Source organism: Patiria miniata, unplaced genomic scaffold (genome assembly GCF_015706575.1).
Source record: "Patiria miniata isolate m_02_andy unplaced genomic scaffold, ASM1570657v1 HiC_scaffold_22, whole genome shotgun sequence".
NCBI lineage: Eukaryota > Metazoa > Echinodermata > Asteroidea > Valvatida > Asterinidae > Patiria > Patiria miniata.
The window spans coordinates 3,511,047-3,536,480 of NW_024037061.1; the positions used below are offsets into that span (position 1 = coordinate 3,511,047).

Consider the following 25,434-nt stretch of genomic DNA (forward strand, 5'->3'; position numbering starts at 1 on the left):
CACCAGCGTTAAGTGTAAATGCCGCCCTCAAGAGTTGGCAAAGATTTTGCTGCTTGGAAACCAAGGAAGCTGTCGGTGAATGGTACATGTACTCGTCGAACAAATCTCGGAAAAAATGAACAAAATTCTTGTTATTTATTAAAAGTAAGTTATTGTCCATATTTTACATGATTGTACCCTATTAAAATACTTGCAAGTAAGCTGAATGTCTCAAATCATAGCCTTGTTTGTGGAAAGTTGAGTTGCCCAGTTTCCGGACTGTCTTGAACTTACTTGTTTGCCATTTAGGCCTAGGCCTAATAAACCTTCCAAAAATCTGATTGCGCCTAAACAGTAACAGTAACAATAACATTAATAATATAACTGATCTCTGCTTTTTTTACATTCTTGTATTCAGAATGTTGCTGATTTCCATTTTGGACCCAAACCTGCATTGTTTAGCTAAGTTTTAGGCAGCTTTCATCAATTTCATTTTTTAGCCTAAATCTCTTTGGTGCAGAGTGGCAAGACAAAAATGGGCAAAAAGGGCAAAAAGAAGGGGAGTGGCAAGAAAAGCGGAAAGAAGGGCGGTAAGAAGAAGTCGTCCGAGCCCCAGATGACCATCCAAGAAGCCATCTTAGCTTACCAGTAAGATTATATTGAATTTCATGTAGGCAGTTATAATATATCTTAAGGCAAAGTAAAAAAAGTAAAATAGTTTCTCGTCTGGCTTTTTGGAAAAACGAAGGAGACAAACGCTTTCTGTTCTTTTTTTCCCGAGATGGCGAATTTCCACTATTGCGGATGTATTCTTCCAATTTGTTTACTCTTTGCAGATATAAAATTGAGTCCAAGGGAGCCGTGAAGAGAAAATGGACAATATATTGACATTTGAAAAGTACATGTAGGCCTATACTGCAAATGTCTGTATGAAAAATTAAATAAAAAGAGGTGGGCAGAGACGAGAAACTGGTTTATTTTTGTACTTGGCCGAACTGAACATTTTTTTAAATGTTGTTATGAACTGGAATGATAGACTTTTGTTTCACTCTATTAAAATGCCTGCATAGAGATAAAATGCAAACAACCAATATTGTTTATCTGTAAAACTAAAAGCTGTGTTTCTTGGGTGTTGAACAAGTTTTTTTTATAATTATCCTGCTGCCTCATTTTTTCCTCTTTGGAAAAAAGACGTCCCTGTCTGCTTCTTGATCAGCACCGTTGGATTTGAAAGGCTGCAGATTTATTTCGTGGACTTTTCATCGTGATTTATAGTGTGAATTAATTTTTCTTTTAATTCCATCATGATTTATTGTGTGAATTAATTTTTCTTTCAATTTGGTTCTTAACGTAGGATCAACATCAAGGAGGAAGCCTTGGAGGAATTCATGTACGAAATCAAAGGACTCGAGGAAAAGAGCCAGAAACACAAAGAAAGGGTAATGAATTTGATCTAGACGTGAGTGTAGAGTGCCAGGTAAAACGGGCAAATCCAAGAAAAGGTCCAGATGCTCAATGTCAGTGAAACACTGAAACACATAAATATCTTAAAGCTGGAGTCTATCATTTGCAGCTATCCAAAAAGTAACTGGCGTAATTATTGTTGAAATACATACTTGGTTGAACGATAGTAAGGGGACTATAAACTCCCTGTGAAATAATTCTTTCTGGAAAGCTGTCATTTTGAAGAAATCAACAAAAGAAGGCCTTTCCAACGGTGCTTCTTAAGACGCACCGTAGGAAAATTAAATTAGTAGTTCGTTTTGTTTTGCAGCGAAGCGCGCGCAAGCATTGGCATGACGCACACGCGCGCGGGGTTGCTATAATTCGTCAGATCAGTGCGCGACATCGCGTAGCTACAATCCTACCCTCATTGAGACCGTGTCTCGGACGCTGAATTCAGGCCCAATTCAAAACATGATTCAGCAACTTTTGATTTGAAATCGAGATCCTAGAATGTTATTTTTCTCGGAATATACAGCTGAAGCTGAGCTGAAACTTCATCAGGTTAGTTGTTCAGTACCCTTCTTTAGATTTTGAGCATGTTTGTTGCTACAAACGAAAAAAATGCACAAATTACAAATGATGGACTATACCTTTAAGTGCTTTTTAGAGGTTACATTTTACGTATATGGGACGTAACATGTGCATATTTTGGACTTGCCCAAAATGATGCCTCAGTTCTCTGACCCATTTCTTGTTCAGTGCAGTGGTTTATGAGTCAAGAATCATGGTAACACCACTGGTGGATCCAGAAACAATTTGGTGTTTTCTGGAAGGGGGGGGGGGTGGTTTGGGGGAGGAGGAAGACCAACTTGCTGGCCATTATAAATTTGAGAGGGGTGGACTGATTTCTGAAGGGGAGGGGGACTTTTTCAGTCTTCCTTCTTAAAAAAAAATGAAACAGGCTTTGAAAGGACGGGAGCATGGCCCAAATTGTCACATGCATCCAAGGATTCAGTAAAAAAAATCTTAGTTTGTCCTCATTGTTTCCCAAGAATGAACGTCTGAAAGAGGAGCAACTGTATCACATCCGGACCCTCCTGAAGCAAGCCAAGGAGAGAGACAAGGAGTTAGAGCAGGTCACCGTGGTCAACAAGGAGCATGTGGAGGACGCTCTCAAGGAGAAATGGCAGGCTGCCAAGGAGGAAGACCAACAGATTGAAGGTACGGGGAGATGGGGTGCCAGACTGTGTTGTTGTCGAGTCCGTCACAAGTCCAGTCTCAAGAAAAAATTAGCGATTCAAGGTGGGACTCGGACCCATGACCTCCTGCTTTCTAGTGCAGACGTCTTACCACTCAACCACCGAGCTTGCAGGATCGGTTGGCTGGTTCGCATCTGATGTAGCAGCGGGTACCGCAATGAAGCTATTCACAAGATGGAATTTGCGTCAGGGTGATGTAAATTCAATATTAGGTTTAGCCCTTCACCGACGTATAAACACTGTATACTCGGTGTGTTGCCAACCAATCCCACAAGCTCAGTGATCGAGTGGTAAGACGTCTGTACTAGAAAGCAGGAGGTTGTGGTTCGAGTCCCACCGAAATGATTGTTTCCGATTTCACTTGGGGGGCAACACACTGAATATACGGTGCTTACCCGTCAGTGAAAGGCAATACCTAATATTGAATTTACATCTTCCCGACACAAATTCCATCTTATTTATGATTCTTGACTTTCAGACTTGAAGAGGCAGATAGCGCAGCGGGCGGTGGAGCTGGAGAAAGAACTAGTCATGGTGGCCAAGTGGAAGGAGTACAAGGACAAAGGGCAACACGAACACGCCAAGCACATCAAAATTCTGGAACAGGAGCTGTTGGACATGCAAGTCAGCTTTGATGAGATGAAAGGTAGGCAAGGCAAAACCTTGATTGATTTTAAAGATATAGTCCATCATTTGTAATTTGTGCATTCTGTTCGTTTGAAGCAACAAAAGTGCTCAAAATCTAATGAAGGATACTGAACAGCTAACCTGATGAAGTTTCAGCTCAGCTTCAGCTGTATATTCCGAGAAAAACAGCATTCTAGGATCTCAATTTCAAATCAAAAGTTGCTGAATCATGTTATGAATTGCGCCTGAATTCAGCGTCCGAGACACATTCTCACTGAGCCTATTGCAGCTAAGCGATGTCGCGCACTGATCCGACGAATTATAGCAACCAGGGGTGCGAGTGCGTCGTTCCAATGCTTGCGCGCGCTTCGCTGAATAACAAAACGAACTACTAATTTAAATTTTGCTACGGTGCATCTTAAGAAGCACTGTTGGAAAGGCCTTCTTTCGTTGATTACTTCAAAATGACTGCTTGCCAGAAAGAATAATTTCACAGGGAGTTTAGTCCCCTTACTTCTTACAACCAAGTACTTTTTCAACAATAATTACGCCAATTACTTTTCGGATAGCTGCAAATGATGGACTGTAGCTTTAAAGGCATTATGATCAATTGCATTTATCCCAAAAGCAACCCACTGTATCATTATCCAAATGCTTACTTGGATTGAAGATCGTACTGGTACTAAACATCCGGTGCAATTATTCCGTCTGGCTTGCTGTCGTTTAGAAGAAATCAAGATTTCCAACGTTGATTTCCAACAATCGGTTAATTGACTGATGTTTTGACAAAGAGTGCTATTGACAAAATCTGTGTTTGTGATCACAAGGATGTGCATGGTTTGTCACTGTTTTCTTGGAAAGTGTAAAATCCACAGAGCGAACATTTCAACAGGTTAGGTTTTGAACTTTCTTCTTTGGATTTTGAGTGGTGTTATTTTTGGAAACGAACAAATTGCATGAAATGCAAATAATGGTATTATGCCTTTTAAGTAGGGCCTTTCGATGAGTGACTCTCTTTAAGATAATTAAACCATGTCACACAGTACTTGGAGGAAGTGAACAGTTTTGTTCTGGAAACCTTTGCCAGACCACTCATCATTTATCATTTTTTCAATCTCTCCTTCAGCTCATCTGGAGAGAACCCTGAATGTGGCCAAAGACGAAATCCACAAGTCCACCGAGGAACGATTGATGGAACAGAAACACATAGCGTCAGAGGTACAAAAACCACAGCTTCAACATTTGGGAAGCACTTTTATCACAATTTAAAAATGGTCAGTGCACAAAATTGATGCCTTGATTCAATTTCGGATCTCGTCAGAAAAAAAATTGGGGCATTAAATTTTGGGTTTTGGCCGTCTCACTGACGTAATTTAAAAGCATTGAGTATTCAGTGTTGTCTGAGGGTTTGCAAGAAATTTCAAATGGTTACTCGGGCAGGACTCAAACCCACAACCTCCTACTTACGGCTGCAGACGTCTTACCAGTCGACTGCCGTGGTTGTTGGGTCTGCTGACAGGAATGAACCTTACAAAGTATTATGTGTCACAAAAAGCTAATCTTCCACACAAATTTCAGATTCTCAGGAATTGACTTTCTGGTAGCCCCATTAGAATGGTGTATTACAAGCTTTTGAGGACAACTGGAGCTTTTGATCCCGTTAGCTTGGTGGTCGAGTGGTAAGACATCTGCACTAGAAAGCAGGTGGTGGTGGGTTCGAGTCCCACCCGAGTGATTTTTTTTCCAACTTTCACTTGGAAGGTAACACACTGAGTATACAGTGTTAAAACGTCGGTGAAGGGCAAAACCTAATTTGAAGGGCAACTGTGATTGTACACAATTTTTAAAAATGGCCCTTTTTTTCTGAGTTGATAATTTTGTTTTCTCTTTTTCCATGAGCAGAAAGCAATGACAACTTTGGATAAGTGGAGCACGCAAGAAGTCAAAGACAATAAGTGGTTGAAAAAAGAGGTAGGTATTAACATCATTGTTAATGGTTCTCAGATCTTCAGTGACAACATTCTAAATGGGTACAAACACAGAAAACAATGAAACGATTCACTTAAAAATTGTGTCCACAAGGTTAACATGTTCCATTGATATCGAGTGAGATCCGTAGATGGCCCTTGTGCGTAGGCCACACAGAGTTGTAACTAAGTCATAACTGATATAAGATTTGAGGCTTTGCATGGTGGGGTATCGGTATCGTTTCGGTTTGCGGTAACACCATGTGGTAATAACTACTGCTTAGAAGATATTAGTTCTGAAAAGAACTTGTCCTGCTTATTATCAACTTTGCTAAGTAGTTTTTGTTCTGATAAGAACAGTCCATGCTGTAAGTTCTAAACGAACTTGTCTTAGTCATAACTGTTATTCATAAGTCATCATGAGTGTCAAGACAATCACGAGACATTCACAAGACAATCACAAGACAATCACAAGACAATCACAAGACATTCACAAGGCAATCACAAGACAATCACAAGACAATCACAAGACAATCACAAGACGTTCACAAGGCAATCACAAAACAATCACAAGACAATCACAAGACAATCACAAGGCAATCACAAGACGTTCACAAGCCATTCACAAGACATTCACAAGACAATCACAAGACAATCACAAGGCATTCCCAAGACATTCACAAGACAATCACAAGACAATCACAAGACAATCACAAGGCAATCAGAACGCAATCATAAGGCAATCACGAGACAATCACGAGGCATTCACGAGGCATTCACGAGGCAATCAAGAGTCAATCACGAGACAATCACAAGACAATCACAATATCACAAGTCAATCACAAGACAATCACAAGACATTTGTATCTGTTGATTTGTATCTGTTGCCCCATGCAATAATAATCTTGGCATTCAGTGGTTTAAGACAAATTTCCTCTGATTTGTAGGCGGAGCTTCATAGAGTGGAGACCAAGCATCTTGTGGAGGAGGTAGAGGCACTGGAGAAGGAGAATCTTGAGATCATGAGCGGACTGTTTGATTGCCGCATCGAGGACCTCAAGATATCAAGGTACATTTGTCTTCCAATGAATGGATGCGAGGAAGTTTATAAGTTTCTAAACTTGTAGCAGCGATGGACAAAACATAATAGTACAATTTACATCTTCCTGAAGCAAGATGTTGTCAATTGCAGGAAAGTGGAGACTGCCGTTCAATTCGTATTTCACTTTATGGGCTCTGTGCGCCAACAAAAGAGGGCGCTTTTTTACCACTTTTTGAGAGCTCAGTGAGCGGGACGCACAGCGTGCGCGTATTGTACTAGTTCGCGCGCAAAGTATGCACGACTTCCTGATGTGCAAAAGCTATTAGCCACAGTGTCTTCGCGTGAGCGTCAGGCGTCGTCTGCACGCGAATTCATTCGAATTGAACCTGCGATGGTCTCCCAGACTAATCCCCACCCCCAATAACTTTGGATCATTCGAAATACACAGTGGATGGTCCGGGAACCAGTCTAGGTCACCCCCAACTCTCCTTTTCTGGCCGTTGAGGGGGTGCTTGTGCACAGAGCCCATAGACTTAAAAAAGACATAAAAAAGTAAACTCTTATAAGTTCTTCTATAAAGTACTAACTGTAATTGAGATATTTACGCTACAGTAAACTCCGGCTTAACCGACATCGTACAACTCGTCAAATCGCTGAAGTCGGCCGTCTGACTAAAGTCCCGATTTTCCGTAATGCATTTCCCTTTTTTTCTAATATGAAACCCAGATCAAGATTATATGACTTGGAATTCACAGTCACTTGTACTTTGTTATCAAGTCCATGCAACTCAAGATTGTTTGTTTGTTTGTGCTTACAGGAATTTCTACCTGACCCAGTTTGGGGAGGGGGATGACGTTGACGACGCCGGAATACTGGAGGAAGACCTGGCCAAGATGGACATGGAAAGCGCTGACAAACCCCTGGCGATAGGGGGCGCCACACAGGGTGAGAAGCGGTCAATGAAAGGTTGGGTAACTGAAATCTTCTAATTGGATTTCACCAAGTCATCATGTGAAAATATCCTGGTATTTACAGCTATCATGGAAAGTCATAGAATTGTGTTATTTTTATCAGTAGTCATGGAAAATTGATATTACAAGGAAAGAACTATGATCATATTTGTTGTGTTTGCTCGCTGCAGGTGCTAGAAAAGCGCAGCGCCCGAAGAGCGCCACCCAGAGGGCGGTAGAGGCCAAGGTCTTCTCTCTCGCCATCAAGGAGGAGGAGGAGGAACACTCCGGGCCGGAGGAGGATGACGATCTTGGAGGAAGCTGGGACCATGGCAACCAACTTGACAACTACTTGGATTACGAAGATGAGAATTTTGACGTAAGTTGGTGCTCAGTCTTTGGGCAAAAGTAAGATATAGTAAGTCTGTCCTGAGCAATATGGCCCATCAGGCCGGCGTTTATCTCCGGTTTTAGTGTCATGAAATGACTGAGAATATTTCTGTTCCCCTGGATGGGATGCCAGTCCATCGCAGGTTACTCCCCTGGTAATGCCGGTACCCATTTATACTCCTGGGTGGAGAGAGGCAAGTGGGGATGAAGTGGCTTGCCCCAAAGACACAAAATATGGCCAGCAGCTGGATTTGAAACCCCTGACCCTCTGATCACGAGTCACGAACCGTAACCGCTAGGCCACAACTTACCCAGTTTCGGGCACAAGCAGTTTGTCAAAACTTGGAAGGTTGTGAACCGCAGAAGATTTACAGGGCTAAAGGCTAAAACCTGTCATTGCATAAATTAAAACCAATATTAAAACAAAAGGTCTCCCTGGCATAAACTTTCATCACATCTTAAGGACCATTTTTGTTCTCACATCTCAGGATTATCTGAACCTTGGACCGGTGGAGCTCAAGCTCCTGCGAGTGACCGGTCACAAGATGACCCTCATCAAGCCCAAGAAACTGACCGATGAGGAGGAGGAGGCCAAACTGTCCGCTCCAGACGTCTGGCCCGTCACTCCAGAGATGCTGAAGACAGTGACTGATACATGAGGACATCGCTAGAAAATTGACTATAGTGAGGACGTGTGCGATACAATGAGCGAGGACATCACTAGTGTGTGGTGCGAACAAAGTGAGGACAAAGTACAAACTGAATGAGGACAATACTTGTAGATATTCACAAATGTGTGAGGACGGTGCTAAGATATAGGGGAGTCAAAAAAAGCGAAACCCAAATGTCGGGACTTCTGTTTTAGTGAAGTTCTGCATGTAGCACTTCAAAAATGTAGGATATTAAAGCCCAATTCATAAGCTTTCTTTTAGTGCAAAAACAATTCTAATCGCTCATGTACTTTTGAAGTTACGGAATTTTAAACACAACCACCGTTTTAAAGTTCTGGCCACGGATCACAAAAAAGGGTGTGCGTTCTTTCAGCAAAACAAAACAATTCACATACATCCGTAAGAATTTGTTTTCGTTTTGCTGAAGGAACACTTACCTTCTGTTGATCCGTGGACAGAACTATAAAACGGTGGTTGTGTTTAAAATTCCTGTGTTGTAATTTAAAATTAAACTTGAAAAGTACATGAGTGATTTGAATGATTCTTGTACTAAAAGAAAGCTTATGAATTGGGCTTTCATATCCTATATTTTGGAAATGCTACATGTACATGCAGAACTTCACTAAAACAATGGTCCCGACATTTGGGTTTCGTTTTGTTTAACTCGCCCTGTACAGTAATCTTTCTGTAGTCAATGTGTATATATGTGTATAAATATTATGTTCAAGATCGATAAAAAATGAACAGTTGAACAAAAGACTTAAAAAAAATAAACCTTTTGAAGGTTCTTTTTAATTCATAGAGATTCGTGCAAGCTTAAATTTGGATCAAATGAAATTACTAACTTATGCAACAAATTTAAAAAAATGTATGAAAATACTACATTAGGCCCACAAAAAAAGTCTCCGGTTTCTGGTATGGAGCTTGCCCAAAAAGTGGTGCGGCGACACGGCTTTTTTTTTTTTACCTGTTTTGTTTTGCTTCAAATGTCAGCTGATGACTGCAAATGGTGCCCGACTAAACTTAGTACAAATATATGGAAGTCCAGAGAGGCCACATAAAGCTTATTCTCGATCATAACCCCATCTAAAAACACGTTAAAACTGTGCAGCAGCAGGATTCCAGTCAAACCAGTGAGTTTGGCGGTTTTGAGACATCATCTTTTATTGAAAAAAAAACTTTTTCATTTTGCCGACGCGCATGGCTACGGCGACGCGCGCGCATACCAGAAACCGGAGACTTTTTTTTTTGGGCCTTATGTTGCTCATGAAATACATGTACAATGCATAGGGTATAACGGTTGAAGTTATTTGTTTTTCAGTAATTAGTGTATTTATAAATGTATGCCACTTTGTAATCAAAGCAATCTGATATGCAAATTCAGCTAATGGTATCTGTACATTAAATCACTTAAATTGTCTGAAGTGTATCTTTGTAATAAGTGTTACATAAATAAATTGAAATTTAATTTCACAAAGACCAACTATTTTCAATTGTCAATGTTGTCACTAGTGTGAAGTACTTCTATGCAGTCTTAGGTTTTTCTTTCCATAGAAATAAAAGCTCAAAACTCTCAGAGATGAGGAGTCAAGAGAAAGGTTCTAAGTTCTAGAACTTTATGAGAAAAAGATTTAAAAAATCTAGAACTTTCCAGAACCCAGTTACACATTTCTAAGAACTTCCCATGACTCTGTTAAAAAGTTCCAGAGCTTTCCAGGACTAGGTAACAATGTTTTAGAACTTTCATGGACTTCGTTGCAAAGTTCTGGAACTTTCAATGACCGGGTTACAAAGTTTGAGAACTTTCTAGGTCAGGGATACTAAGTTTAAGAACTTTCCAACACATGGATACAAAGTTCTAGAACTTTGAAGGACTTTGTTAAAAACTTCCAGAACTTTCCAGGAGCGGATGATTAAGTTCTACAACTTTCCAGGACAGGATTAAAAGGGTCTAGAACTTTCTAGGTCATGGCTATAAAGTTCTCGCACTTTACAGCACACGGATACAAAGTTGTAGAACTTTCCTGGAGTTGGTTACAAAGTTCTTGAACTTTCCGGGATGCATACAGACCCTCTTCAGTCTTTTGAAATCTCAAGCAGTCCCTCGGCCCACAGCGACATCAAGAGGTCCCTGATGTCGTCTTCTGGCAGGCAAAGTTGGCTGCTTTCAAGCCAGTCGCCTTCTGAATGGGATTTCAGCTGGTTGATGGCTTGGTAGTAACCTGTCGGGAACCGTAGCGCCTGTGGCTGCGAGAAAGGATTAGGGGAAGATAACATGAGGATTGTTGGGGAGTGAGGTGGAGCTGGGATGGGAAACAGGATTGGGGGTTAGGACACGGGACCACACGTGTACTTTAAGTACTTTAAGGATGAAGTTATATGTTACCTTGGTTTCACCACTGCCCATCATGTGATTTGTTCGTGAGTTGGCAACCGAGTGTTGAACCACAACGAAACCTGTCAAATTATGTCCATCCTGGTTGAGGGAATCTGCGTTTGTTGCAATGTCGTCATCTTCGTCATCTTTGTCATCTTCGTCATCTTCGCCATCTTCGCCATCTTCGCCATCTTCGCCATCTTCGCCATCTTCGTCATCTTCGTCATCTTCGTCGTCTTCGTCATCTTCGTCATCATTCTCACCATCTTCATCTTCGTGTTTGGACACTTTGTGCACAAACGTGTGGCTGGCATATATTAGTCTCACTCTGCAGTTTCCTGTCGGCATGGGACCTAGAAACGGAACGTTTTTATACAGCACTTCACAACTCTTCACGTTTTGCAAAACCACTTTTGCCCATACCATTAGCACCCACATGTATAAAGTAAAGTCTGTCACGAGCCAATGTGGCCCATCAGGCCGGTGTTTATCTCTGGTTTCAGTGGCATGAAACAACTGAGAATATTTCTACTCCCCCTGGATAGGATGCTAGTCCATCGCAGGTTACTCCCAGCTAATGCCAGTACCCATTTACACTCCTGGGTGGAGAGAGGCAAGTGTGGGTGAAGTGGCTTGCCCAAGGACACAACATATGACCAGCAGCTGGATTCGAACCCCTGACCCTCTGATCATGAGTCACAAACCCTAACCACTAGGCCACACTCCCCACACACAATAGATAACACTGCATATATTCCTGCACAATTCTTCTGAGTGGATAAGCTCAGGCAAGCAGGCAGATTTGGTTAGCGGTGAATCCGAGTACCCGAGCGCTGATGTATTAGGAACTGCTTCCAGACTATGGGATCGGGTATCCGTAACCAACTTTACATATTACTTAGTAACTTCTTAGACAATGAAAAAGAAAGCTTTGAAATGCCATTTGTGGGGAATTTTCAAAATTAAACCAGGCTACATTGAAAGCACTGGGTAGAGAGAGACGATTGTGGTAAAGTGTCTTGCCCAAGAACACAAGCACCATGTTCCTGACAGGATTCGAAACCCAGATTCAATTGCTCACAAGTCAGACACCGTGACAGCTTGAACACAATGCTCCTTTACATAAAAACAGACATAAAAAAAAAAATCAGTTTTCCTTAAAAGGAAATATCCATTGGTAAACTTTATCACTTGAACAAAAAAGAAAATATGAAATGCTAATGACTCTAAGTCTTAAGGTTCAAGATCAAAACCCACCTACTGGACCTGTTTCGAGGTCACCTGGTCGGTACGGAGGCAGTCGATTGGCCACAAAGTCTCTCAACATCTGGTATTTGGCTCCTTCGATGTGATCTCCCACGTGATTGGACAGTTGGCCTAGGAGACTCTGAAATGTTGGCTTGTCATCAACTCTCTGATACAAGGAAAATAAGGAATAACAGAGAAAAATTCTTTAACCCATTAGCACTATTAGGCCCTACTTCAAATGACATTGTATTTATTAAATTACTTTGTATTACCTTGTATGACATTACATTATTTGTTTTACAATGTTCCAAATATATCATTTGAACTTAATACATTTTGTACCTTACATAGTTCGACTACCATTATTGGATGTCTCATTACAAAAATCATAATTAAAGAGGTTGTGGAATGCTCGAAGACATTTCCGTCATTTTTCGGGTATATGTAGCCTAAGGTGTGATGAAATAAAAACGACCATTGTGTGTGTCATGAAATGAGTACAAAAGGTACTTTTTGAGAGCTGTTTTTCAGGTCCTGTTTCGACCCGAACGTGCAATTTGTGTAAAAGTCGTCGTTGGGGGCAGCAAACAAAACATAGTAAATCGTGACGTAATAAACAGGACTCGTTGATACTACGCTGAATCGGGAGTCCTGATTTCAGTCCTACGTCACGATTTACTATGTTTTGATTGCTGCCCCCAACGACGACTTTGACACAAATTGCACGTTCAGGTCGAAACAGGACCTGAAAAACAGCTCTCAAAAGTACCTTTTGTACTCATTTCATGACAGACACGATAGTCGTTTTTATTTCATCACACCTTAGGCTACATATACCCGAAATGACGGAAATGTCTTCGAGCATTCCACAACCTCTTTAAAACAATGCTTGAAAATTGGCAATATATACATGTAACTTGCAAACGTATATTTTCGGAGATGCCATGCAAAAAAAAGTCACACACTTAATTTTAAAGAAGTGAGCACAATTCAAGTAGCTTATTTCTCCTTCCGACTTCTTTCCATTCCATATTAAGAACATAGCTTGTGACTGCAAATTTGATGATACTATGATAGCCTGAATTTTCAGCCAAGTTCGCTTTTGTATCTTTCCACCCAAAATTGGAAAATTGCTGATACTGCATAAACAGACATTAAAGTTGCTGGATTGGCTAGTAATAAAAACATATCCACATGTCAATTACTAGTGACAGGCTTTTGTAAGACGCGGGCTCCGATAGAAGACAATTAAGTTATATTACGAAGGGCTGTTAGTTTTAGTCTATGTAAGGTAATAGTCTGGTCAGCGCTGTTTTTATCAAATACATAGTCTCAAATCCTGAGTCTTAATTGTGGTTTCCATGGTAAACTGAAACAGTGCAAACATTGTCAATGTTGCCTCCCAAGATCGTCTGGTAATAACGCTGAGCCATCCGTCAAAACAAAACCGCACCAATGTTGGCTCAGCCATTTCACTCGCCAACCCACACCAAAGCACTCAGAGAGAAAGAAAAGCGGTCTAAAGTTGTTCACATGCCACTAGAATAATAACAGAAAACAAGGACTAAACGCAGTATTTTGAATGCTTATTATAACAATTCTTCGCTTAGAGTTTGTAGAGATAAGTGGTTTAACTTTGAGGAAAATATCAGTTTTCAAGGTAAGTGCATATTTATACGAGAGACAAAACAACTTCTCTGTTCCAAGTGCCTTGAACTAGTGTTGTACATGTAGTAGAGTACATATTTCCATGAGTATATGAATACTTTGCAATTTGTTATGATGAGTATGAGTGTTAGTACGAGTACGTACAAGTGTTAGTACCTTGCAATGAGAAAGAGTACTCTTTGGAATACATGTAATTCTTAATTGTATTGTGAATTGGTTGAATATTTTAAGTTTTGCTGAAGGCATATCAATTAACTGTTGTTACTATGTGGCCAACTGGACTCCATTTTGCCATTTTTTTTTCAACAGCTAAACGTTGACGCCATGATGACTGCAAGCAACTCGACAACGGACTTGGACGGGTTTCGCGACACCAGCTTTGCCGTGCTGATGACCCTGGGGGTCATAGGCATTCTGGGTAACGGCCTCGTCTGCGTGACCATCCTCCGAGCGCGATTCATGCACTCAGTCACCAATTTCATGATCGGGCATTTGGCATTTGCGGACTTTTTAGTCTGCTTGATGTTCCTGGTGTTTCATGAGCGTTTTGTCTCGTCCGAAGACTATTTGCATGACCCCCTACGTTGTCTCTTCTTCAAAGCCAATGTACCAGCGTGGTTTGCAGTCAGCCTGTCCAATGTTTGCTTGGTGTGTGTTACCGTGGAGCGGTACATAGCGATTGTATATCCGCTGCACTATCCTCGCTACTTGTCCAGTTTCAGGGTGAAAGTGGTGACAGTTGGACTGTGGGCTCTGTCGGCGGCATCTGCGTCCATTTCAGCATTTTTTCCGATCGATATTCATGTAACCAATTCCTGCCAGCCGGATTTGACTATCCCAACTACCCCGCTTCACATAGTCTACGTCATCAGATTGATACAGTTCGGTGTGCCAGTGCTGTTGATGTTCTTTTGCTACGGTAAGATCATGGTCAATCTGTACCGAAAAGTGCAACTTCACCGTCATGCTAACAACCACGCCCCCGCTGACGACTTAAACAGGGCCCAGCGAAAAGTTGCTCTTCTTTTGTTTTCTGTGGCGGCTATATACGTCACCATTTGGTCCTCTATTGCAATCGTTAACGGCTATCGGTATCTATCTAAAGTGAAGGACGCTTTCCTGAGGCAGATCTTCACCGAGGTTTACCCGTTACTGCTGGTCTTGAATTCGCTGGTGAATCCGATAATTTACGCTTTCAAGTACAAGGAGTTCCAAAAAGGCGTGAGGGAGGCCGTGCTGCCCAGCTGTCTTAAAAGGCAGCACAGGGTTGACGTGGGAAATAACGACATTGCGATGGGGTGAAAAAAGTTTGTCTTGGTTTCAAGATGGGATTTTAGATTCCGATGATCCCCTGACGAAAGTGGCACGGCTATCAAGAGGGGGCACTCTACTCACGCAATAGACATCCGATGAAAGCTAGACACATTTATATGCTTTTAATTTGTGAATTTTGTTAGCAAAATAGGCTGCGTCACGCGGCCTATGGATGTTACGCGATAAGCGAACGTCCTGTGGCTTAAAATCACACGCATACGATGAACGTTTATGAAATTAACGTATTCCATACGCAGTTCTGGACGGTTTGGGACAGCTTACTGAGTAACAGAGAGGGCGGTTTGAGGCGGCGCAGGGAGTCATAGGTCAATACACTCAGACGTATTAAATGCATTATGTAAATGCTCACAACACATCATTTGATACCGAATACATATTTCACTTTTTGTAGATCAACTATTGTTATTTTATGTCTCAAGACAATCATACATTTGAAAAAAATGCTTGAAATTGGCAATTAAAATTGAAAACTTAGATCCTTGGAGATGCTATGCTAAAAATGACACAAGCTTTAAATAAATGCGCATAATTTAAAGTAGCCCATTTCTCCTTTATATTTCTTTCCATTCTGTGTAAGAACATAACTTAATTAAGACTGCAATTTTTTTATGACACCGTGATACATGTAGCATGAATTTTGAGCCTAAGTTTATTTACATCTTTAATTTCAACCCAAATTTTGAAAATTGCTGATATCGCATAACCAGACACTGAAGTCTCTGCATTTGCTAATGACAACATATTCACATTTCAAGTACTAGTGACAGGCTTTTGTTAGACGCAGGTTCCGATAGATGACAATTAAGTTATATAATATGAAGGGCTGTTAGTTTTAGTCTATGTAAGGTGATGTAGTCTAGTCAGCGTTGTTTTCGCCAAATAGATAGTCCCAAATCATTACTTAATTTGCATTACAATGTATATTGAAAACGGAGTGAATGTTCCAAATATATCATTTAAAACTTTAAACATTTTGTACCTTTCATAGTTTGACTACTGTTATTTAATGTCTCAGTACAAAAAAATATAATTAAAACAATGCTTGAAAATTGGCAAAATAGCTTGCAAACTTATATTTTCGGAGGTGCCCCGCAAAAAAAGTCACACACTTTGAAAGAAGTGGGCACAATTTAAGTAGCTTATTTCTCCTTCTGACTTCTTTCCATTCCATATAAGGTCATAACTTGTGACTGCAAATTTGATGATTCTATGATAGCCTGGATTTTCAGCCAAGTTTTCTTTTCTATCTTTCCACCCAAAATTGGAAAATTGCTGATACTGCATAAACAGACATTAAAGTTGCTGGATTGGCTAGTAATAAAAACATATCCACATGTCAATTACTAGTGGCAGGCTTTTGTAAGATGCGGGCTCCGATAGAAGACAACTAAGTTATATTACGAAGGGCTGTTAGTTTTAGTCTATGTAAGGTGATGTAGTCTGGTCAGGGTTGTTTTTATCAAATAGATAGTCTCAAATCCTGAGTCTTAATTGTGGTTTCCATGGTAAACTGCGACAGTGAAAACATTGTCAATGTTGCCTCCCAAGATCTTCTGGTAATAACGCCGAGCCATCCATCAAAAAAGAACCGCACCAATGTTGGCTCAGCCATTTCACTCTCCAACCCACACCAAAGCACTCACAGAGCGCGCACAGGAAAGAAATAGAAGTGGGCTATAGTTGTTCATATGCCACTGGACCAAAAACAGAAAACAAGGACTAAACGCAGTTGTATTTTGGATGCTTATTACAACAATTCTTCTCTTAGAGTTTGTGGAGATAAGTGGTTTAACTTGGAGGAAAATATCAGTTTTCAAGGTAAGTGCATATTTATACGAGAGACAAAACAACTTCTCTGTTCCAAGTCCCTTGAACTAGTGTTGTACATGTAGTAGGGTACATATTTCCATGAGTATATGAATACTTTGCAATTTGTTATGATGAGTATGAGTGTTAGTACGAGTACGTACAAGTGTTAGTACCTTGCAATGAGAAAGAGTACTCTTTGGAATACATGCAATTCTTAATTGTATTGTGAATTGGTTGAATATTTTAAGTATTGCTGAAGGCATATCAATTAACTGTTGTTATTATGTGGCCAACTGGTCTCCATTTTGCCATTTTTTTTTCAACAGCTAAACGTTGACGCCATGATGACTGCAAGCAACTCGACAACGGACTTGGACGGGTTTCGCAACACCAGCTTTGCCGTGCTGATGACCCTGGGGGTCATAGGCATTCTGGGTAACGGCCTCGTCTGCGTGACCATCCTCCGAGCGCGATTCATGCACTCGGTCACCAATTTCATGATCGGGCATTTGGCATTTGCGGACTTTTTAGTCTGCTTGATGTTCCTGGTGTTTCATGAGCGTTTTGTCTCGTCCGAAGACTACTTGCACGACCCCCTACGTTGTGTCTTCTTCAAAGCCAATGTACCAGGGTGGTTTGCAGTCAGCCTGTCCAATGTTTGCTTGGTGTGCGTTACCGTGGAGCGGTACATAGCGATTGTGTATCCGCTGCACTATCCTCGCTACTTGTCAAGTTTCAGGGTGAAAGTGGTGACAGTTGGACTGTGGGCTCTGTCGGCGGCATCTGCGTCGATTACAGCATTTTTTCCGATCGATATTTATGTAACCAAGTCCTGCCAGCCTGATTTGACTATCCAAACTACCCTGCTTCACGTACTCTACATCATCAGATTGATACAGTTCAGCGTGCCAGTGCTGTTGATGTTCTTTTGCTACGGCAAGATCATGGTCAATCTGTACCGACAAGCGCAACTTCACCGTCATGCTAACAACCACGCCCCCGCTGACGACTTAAACAGGGCCCAGCGAAAAGTTGCTCTTCTTTTGCTTTCTGTGGCGGCTATATACGTCGCCAATTGGTTCTCTATTGCAATCTTTAACATCTATCTGTATCTATCTAAAGTGAAGGACGCTTTGCTGACGCAGATCTTCACCGAGGTTTACCCGTTACTGCTGGTCCTGAATTCACTGGTGAATCCGATAATTTACGCTTTCAAGTACAAGGAGTTCCAAAAGGGCGTGAGGGAGGCCGTGCTGCCCTGCTGTCTTAAAAGGCAGCACAGGGTTGACGTGGGGAATAACGACATTGCGATGGGGTGAAAAAAGTTTGTCTTGGTTTCAAGATGGGATTTGAGATTCAATCCCCTGACGAAATTTCATCCGTAGCACGGCTATCAAGAGGGGGCACTCTACTCACGCAACAGACATCTGATAAAAGCTAGACACGACATTTATATATGCTTTTATTTTGTGAATTTTGTAAGCAAAATAGGCTGTGTCACGCGGCCTATGAATGTTACGTGATAAGCGAACATCCTGTGGCTTCAAATCACGTGCATACGATGAACGTTTATGTAATTAACATATTCCATACGCAGTTCTGGACGGTTTGGGACAGTTTACTGAGTAACAGAGAGGGCGGTTTGAGGCGGCGCAGGGACTCATAGGTCAATACACTCAGACGTATTAAATGCATTATGTAAATGCTCAAAACACATCATTTGATACCGAATACATATTTCACTTTTTGTAGATCGACTATTGTTATTTTATGTCTCAAGACAATCATACATTTGAAAAAATGCTTGAAATTGGCAATTAAAATTGAAAACTTAGATCCTCGGAGATGCTATGCTAAAAATGACACAAGCTTTAAATAAATGCGCATAATTTAAAGTAGCCCATTTCTCCTTTATATTTCTTTCCATTCTATGTAAGAACATAACTTAATTGTGACTGCAATTTTTTTATGGCACCGTGATAGCATGAAGTTTGAGCCTAAGTTTATTTACATCTTTAATTTCAACCCAAAATTTGAAAATTGCTGATACCGCATAACCAGACACTGTAGTTACTGCATTTGCTAATGACAACATATCCACATGTCAAGTACTAGTGACAGGCTTTTGTAAGACGCGGCTCTGATAGAAGACAATTAAGTTATATTAAGAACGGCTGTTAGTTTTAGTCTATGTAAGGTGATGTAGTCGAGTCAGCGTTGTTTTCGTCAAATAGATAGTCCCAAATCATTACTTAATTTGCATTACAATGTATTTTGAAATTGGAGTGAATGTTCCAAATATATCATTTAAAACTTAAAACATTTTGTACCTTTCATAGTTCGACTACCGTTATTTGATGTCTCATTACAAAAAAAATAATTAAAACAATGCTTGAAAATTGGCAATATAACTTGCAAACTTATATTTTCGGAGATGCCAGGCAAGAAAAGTCACACACTTCATTAAAAAGAAGTGTGCACAATTCAAGTAGCTATTTCTCCTGTTGACTTCCTTCCATTCCATATAAGAACATAAATTGTGACTGCAAATTTGATGATACTATGATAGCCTGGATTTTCAGCCAAGTTTGCTTTTGTATCTTTCCACCCAAAATTGGAAAATTGTTGATACTGCATAAACAGACATCAAAGTTGCTGGATTGGCTAGTAATAAAAACATATCCACATGTCAATTACTAGTGACAGGCTTTTGTAAGACGCGGGCTCCGATAGAAGACAATTAAGTTATATTACGAAGGGCTGTTAGTTTTAGTCTATGTCAGGTGATGTAGACGAGTCAGGGTTGGTTTTCGTCAAATAGACAGTCTCAAATCCTGAGTCTTAATTGTGGTTTCCATGGTAAACTGCGACAGTGCAAACACTGTCAATGTTGCCTCCCAAGATCATCTGGTAATAACGCTGAGCCATCCGTCAAAACAAAACCGCACCAATGTTGGCTCAGCCATTTCACTCGCCAACCCACACCAAAGCACTCACAGAGCGCGCACAGGAAAGAAATAGAAGTGGGCTATAGTTGTTCATATGCCACTGGAACAATAACAGAATCCAAGTACCAAACGCAGTTGTATTTTGGATGCTTATTATAACAATTCTTCTCTTAGATTTTTTGGAGATAGATTGTTTAACTTTGAGGAAAATATCAATTTTCAAGGTAAGTGCATATTTATACGAGAGACAAAACAACTTCTCTGTTCCAAGTCCCTTGAACTAGTGTTGTACATGTAGTAGGGTACACATTTCGTTGAGTGTACGAATACTTTGCAATTTGTTATGATGAGTATGAGTACGAGTACGAGTACGTACAAGTGTTAGTACCTTGCAATGAGTAAGAGTACTCTTTGGAATACACGTAATTCTTAATTGTATAGTGAATTGATTGAATATTTTAAGTTTTGCTGAAGGCATATCAATTAACTGTTGTTACTATTTGGCCAACTGGTCTCCATTTTGCCATTTTTTTTTCAACAGCTAAACGTTGACGCCATGATGACTGCAAGCAACTCGACAACGGACTTGGACGGGTTTCGCGACACCAGCTTTGCCGTGCTGACGACCCTGGGGGTCATAGGCATTCTGGGTAACGGCCTCGTCTGCGTGACCATCCTCCGAGCGCGATTCATGCACTCAGTCACCAATTTCATGATCGGGCATTTGGCATTTGCGGACTTTTTAGTCTGCTTGATGTTTCTGGTGTTTCATGAGCGTTTTGTCTTGGCCGAAGTCTACTTGCACGACCCCCTACGTTGTGTCTTCTTCAAAGCCAATGTACCAGCGTGGTTTGCAGTCAGCCTGTCCAATGTTTGCTTGGTGTGTGTTACCGTGGAGCGGTACATAGCGATTGTGTATCCGCTGCACTATCCTCGCTACTTGTCGAGTTTCAGGGTGAAAGCGGTGGCAGTTGGACTGTGGGCTCTGTCGGCGGCATCTGCGTCGATTTCAGCATTTTTTCCGATCGATATTCATGTAACCAATTCCTGCCAGCCGGATTTGACTATCCCAACTACCCCGCTTCACATAGTCTACGTCATCAGATTGATACAGTTCGGTGCGCCAATGCTGTTGATGTTCTTTTGCTACGGCAAGATCATGGTCAATCTGTACCGAAAAGCGCAACTTCACCGTCATGCTAACAACCACGCCCCCGCTGACGACTTAAACAGGGCCCAGCGAAAAGTTGCTCTTCTTTTGTTTTCTGTGGCGGCTATATACGTCACCATTTGGTCCTCTATTGCAATCTTAAACGGCTATCGGTATCTATCTAAAGTGAAGGACGCTTTCCTGAGGCAGATCTTCACCGAGGTTTACCCGTTACTGCTGGTTCTGAATTCGCTGGTGAATCCGATAATTTACGCTTTCAAGTACAAGGAGTTCCAAAAAGGCGTGAGGGAGGCCGTGCTGCCCAGCTGTCTTAAAAGGCAGCACCGGGTTGACGTGGGAAATAACGACATTGCGATGGGGTGAAAAAAGTTTGTCTTGGTTTCAAGATGGGATTTTAGATTCAATCCCCTGATGAAATTTCATCCGTAGCACGGCTATCAAGAGGGGGCACTCTACTCACGCAATAGACATCTGATAAAAGCTAAACACGACATTTATATGCTTTTAATTGTGAATTTTGTAAGCAAAATAGGTTGTGTCACCCAGCCTATGAATGTTACGTGATAAGCGAACGTCCTGTGGCTTCAAATCACACGCATACGATGGACGTTTATGAAATTAACGTATTCCATACGCAGTTCTGGACGGTTTGGGACAGTTTACTGAGTAACAGAGAGGGCGGTTAGGGGCGGTGCAGGGACTCATAGGTCAATACACTCAGACGTATTAAAATGCATTATGGAAATGCTCACAACACATCATTTGATACCGAATACATATTTTTCCTGTTGTAGATCGACTATTGTTATTTTATGTCTCAAGACAATCATACATTTTAAGAAATGCTTGAAATTGGCAATTAAAATTGAAAACTTAGATCCTCGGAGATGCTACGCTAAATATGGCACAAGCTTGAAATTAATGCGCATAATTTAAAGTAGCTCATTCCTCCTTCTTTATATCTCTTTCCATTCTGTGTAAGAACATTTAAACTTAATTGTGACTGCATTTTTTTTATGACGCAGTGATAGCATGAAGTTTGAGCCTAAGTTTATTTACATCTTTAATTTCAACCCAAAATTTGAAAATTGCTGATACCGCATAACCAGACACTGTAGTTACTGCATTTGCTACTGACAACGTATCCACATGTCAATCACTAGTGACAGGCTTTTGTAAGACGCAGGCTCCGATAGAAGACAATTAAGTTATATTAAAAAGGGATGTTAGTTTTAGTCTATGTAGGTGATGTAGTCGAGTCAGCGTTGTTTTCGCCAAATAGATAGTCCCAAATCATTACTTAATTTGCATTACAATGTATTTTGAAAACGGAGTGAATGTTCTAAATATTAAAATTTAAAACTTAAAACATTTTGTACCTTTCATAGTTCGACTACCGTTATTTGTTGTCATTACAAAAAACATAATTAAAACAATGCTTGAAAATTGGCAATATAACTTGCAAACTTATATTTTCGGAGATGCCACGCAAGAAAAGTCACACACTTCATTAAAAAGAAGTGCGCACAATTCAAGTAGCTTATTTCTCCTTCTGACTTCTTTCCATTCCATATAAGAACATAACTTGTGACTGCAAATTTGAGGATACTATGATAGCCTGAATTTTCAGCCAAGTTTGCTTTTGTATCTTTCCACCCAAAATTGGAAAATTGTTGATACTGCATAAACAGACATCAAAGTTGCTGGATTGGCTAGTAATAAAAACATATCCACATGTCAATTACTAGTGACAGGCTTTTGTAAGACGCGTGCTCCGATAGAAGACAATTAAGTTATATTACGAAGGGCTGTTAGTTTTAGTCTATGTAAGGTGATGTAGACGAGGCAGGGTTGGTTTTCGTCAAATAGACAGTCTCAAATCCTGAGTCTTAATTGTGGTTTTCATAAAAAACTGCGACAGTGCAAACACTGTCAATGATGCTTCCCAAGATCATCTGGTAATAACGCTGAGCCATCCGTCAAAACAAAACCGCACCAATGTTGGCTCAGCCATTTCGCTCGCCAACCCACACCAAAGCACTCACAGAGCGCGCACAGGAAAGAAATAGAAGTGGGCTATAGTTGTTCATATGCCACTGGAACAATAACAGAATCCAAGTACTAAACGCAGTTGTATTTTGGATGCTTATTATAACAATTCTTCTCTTAGAGTTTTTGGAGATAGATGGTTTAACTTTGAGGAAAATATCAATTTTCAAGGTAAGTGCATATTTATACGAGAGACAAAACAACTTCTCTGTTCCAAGTCCCTTGAACTAGTGTTGTACATGTAGTAGGGTACACATTTCGTTGAGTGTACGAATACTTTGCAATTTGTTATGATGAGTATGAGTACGAGTACGAGTACGTACAAGTGTTAGTACCTTGCAATGAGAAAGAGTACTCTTTGGAATACATGTAATTCTTAATTGTATAGTGAATTGATTGAATATTTTAAGTTTTGCTGAAGGCATATCAATTTACTGTTGTTACTATTTGGCCAACTGGTCTCCATTTTGCCATTTTTTTTCAACAGCTATACGTTGACGCCATGAATACTGAAAGCAACTCGACAACAGAGGACTTGGACGGGCTTCGCGACACCAGCTTTGCCGTGCTGATGACCCTGGGGGTCATAGGCATTCTGGGTAATGGCCTCGTCTGCGTGACCATCCTCCGAGCGCGATTCATGCACTCAGTCACCAATTTCATGATCGGGCATTTGGCATTTGCGGACTTTTTAGTCTGCTTGACGTTCCTGGTGTTTCATGAGCGTTTTGTCTCGTCGGAAGACTACTTACATCACCCCCTACGTTGTCTTTTCTTCAAAGCCGATGTAGCAGTGTGGTTTGCGGCCAGCCTGTCCAATGTTTGCTTGATGTGCGTTACCGTGGAGCGGTACATAGCGATTGTGTATCCGCTGCACTATCCTCGCTACTTGTCAAGTTTTAGGGTGAAAGTGGTGACAGTTGGACTGTGGGCTCTGTCGGCGGCATCTGCGTCGATTAAAGCATTTTTTCCGTTCGATATTCATGAAACGAAGTCCTGCATGCCGGATTTGACAATCCCAACTACCCTGCTTCACGTACTCTACATCATCAGATTGATACAGTTCGGCGCGCCAGTGCTGTTGATGTTCTTTTGCTACGGCAAGATCATGGTCAATCTGTACCGAAAAGCGCAACTTCACCGTCATGCTAACAACCACGTCCCCGCTGACGACTTAAACAGGGCCCAGCGAAAAGTTGCTCTTCTTTTGTTTTCTGTGGCTGCTATATACGTCGCCATTTGGTGCTCCTTTGCAATCTTTAACAACTATCTGTATCTATCTAAAGTGAAGGACGCTTTCCTGACGCAGATCTTCGACGAGGTTTACCCGATACTGATGGTCCTGAATTCGGTGGTGAATCCGATAATTTACGCTTTCAAGTACAAGGAGTTCCAAAAGGGCGTGAGGGAGGCCGTTCTGCCCGGCTGTCTTAAAAGGCGGCACAGGGTTGATGTAGGAAATAACGACATTGCAATGGGGTGAAAAAGAGTTTGTCTTGGTTTCAAGAGGGGATTTGAGATTCAATCCCCTGATGAAATTTCATCCGTAGCACGGCTATCAAGAGGGGGCACTCTACTCACGCAATAGACATCTGATAAAAGCTAGACACGACATTTATATGCTTTTAATTTGTGAATTTTATAAGCAAAATAGGCTGCGTCACGCGGCCTATGGATGTAACCTGATAAGCGAACGTCCTGTGGCTTCAAATCACGCGCATACGATGAACGTTTATGTAATTAACCTATTCCATACGCAGTTCTGGACGGTTTGGGACAGTTTACTGAGTAACAGAGAGGGCGGTTTGGGGCGGCGCAGGGACTGATAGGTCAATACACTTAGTCGTATTTAATGCATTATGTAACTGCTCAAAACACTTCATTTGATACCAAATACATATTTCACTTTTTGTAGATCGACTATTGTTATTTTATGTCTCAAGACAATCATACTGTAGCGGGATCTTACTGGGCTCTTGTCCGCCAAATCCGGCCAAACGCAAGAAAAGGGGACAGACAGACGGGATTTCTAACTCTGAAGGAAGATTTCATTTATTTCGCCAAGCGGAGTCTGCGGGCAACTTGCCGCACCGCTACCAGACTGCAACTGATCAATTCCCAGCATAGACATGCACAGTTTCACAAAATGTGTTACAATGTTACAACTTTACCCAACCCTGGAATCCAGCCAAGTTCTTCCCGCGCAATTGAACAAAAGAACCCCACTGAGCCAACCTATTTGTAGAGCCTATTTCCGGAGCGCGCGCTAGCCAGACCCAAATCCAGGTCAGGTGCGCGCCGCCGGAGCCCCTCCACCGGAGCACTAGAGCTAGAAGTAGAAAGCAATGACAACAAAAGTGTGCATAGACTGTCCGTTACACTACCCCCTCCTTAAATTGGGCCTATTCCCCTGTATAGGGGCACATATACAACACATTTTACATGATTCTTGTTTTTCTTTAACCCAACATTGGGTGTCCTCAAAGGATATGGAGCAA

The 25,434-nt window shown here is 41.2% G+C and overlaps 2 protein-coding genes across 4 annotated transcripts in view; one reads left to right on the plus strand and one right to left on the minus strand.

Annotated features, from left to right (window-relative positions):
• Positions 1-23: 23 nt before the first annotated feature.
• LOC119730221 (coiled-coil domain-containing protein 83-like) lies at positions 24-8,553 on the plus strand. Of its 2 annotated transcripts, none has more exons than XM_038203013.1 (11): positions 24-144; positions 500-627; positions 1,334-1,418; positions 2,478-2,646; positions 3,163-3,330; positions 4,438-4,529; positions 5,214-5,282; positions 6,226-6,347; positions 7,138-7,265; positions 7,462-7,649; positions 8,149-8,553. In XM_038203013.1, the coding sequence occupies exons 2-11, from the start codon at positions 515-517 to the stop codon at positions 8,317-8,319; spliced, it is 1,305 nt and encodes a 434-aa protein (XP_038058941.1). In that variant the 5' UTR covers positions 24-144; positions 500-514; the 3' UTR covers positions 8,320-8,553. The 2 variants fall into 2 exon arrangements, with proteins under 2 accessions (XP_038058941.1, XP_038058942.1); XM_038203014.1 differs by having other exon boundaries at positions 32-144; positions 480-627.
• Positions 8,554-9,593: 1,040 nt separating this feature from the next.
• LOC119730422 (ribosomal oxygenase 2-like) overlaps positions 9,594-25,434 on the minus strand; it is a 44,558-nt gene continuing 28,717 nt past the window's right edge. The window contains exons 8-10 of one of the 2 annotated variants that reach the window (XM_038203306.1): positions 11,966-12,122; positions 10,718-11,061; positions 9,594-10,572 (exon numbers count right to left, since the gene is read on the minus strand). In XM_038203306.1, the coding sequence (XP_038059234.1) occupies positions 10,408-10,572; positions 10,718-11,061; positions 11,966-12,122 (666 nt within the window). In that variant the 3' untranslated portion in view covers positions 9,594-10,407. Of the gene's footprint in view, positions 10,579-10,717; positions 11,062-11,965; positions 12,123-25,434 lie in introns of both variants that reach the window. The other variant, XM_038203305.1, reaches the window with a different exon arrangement.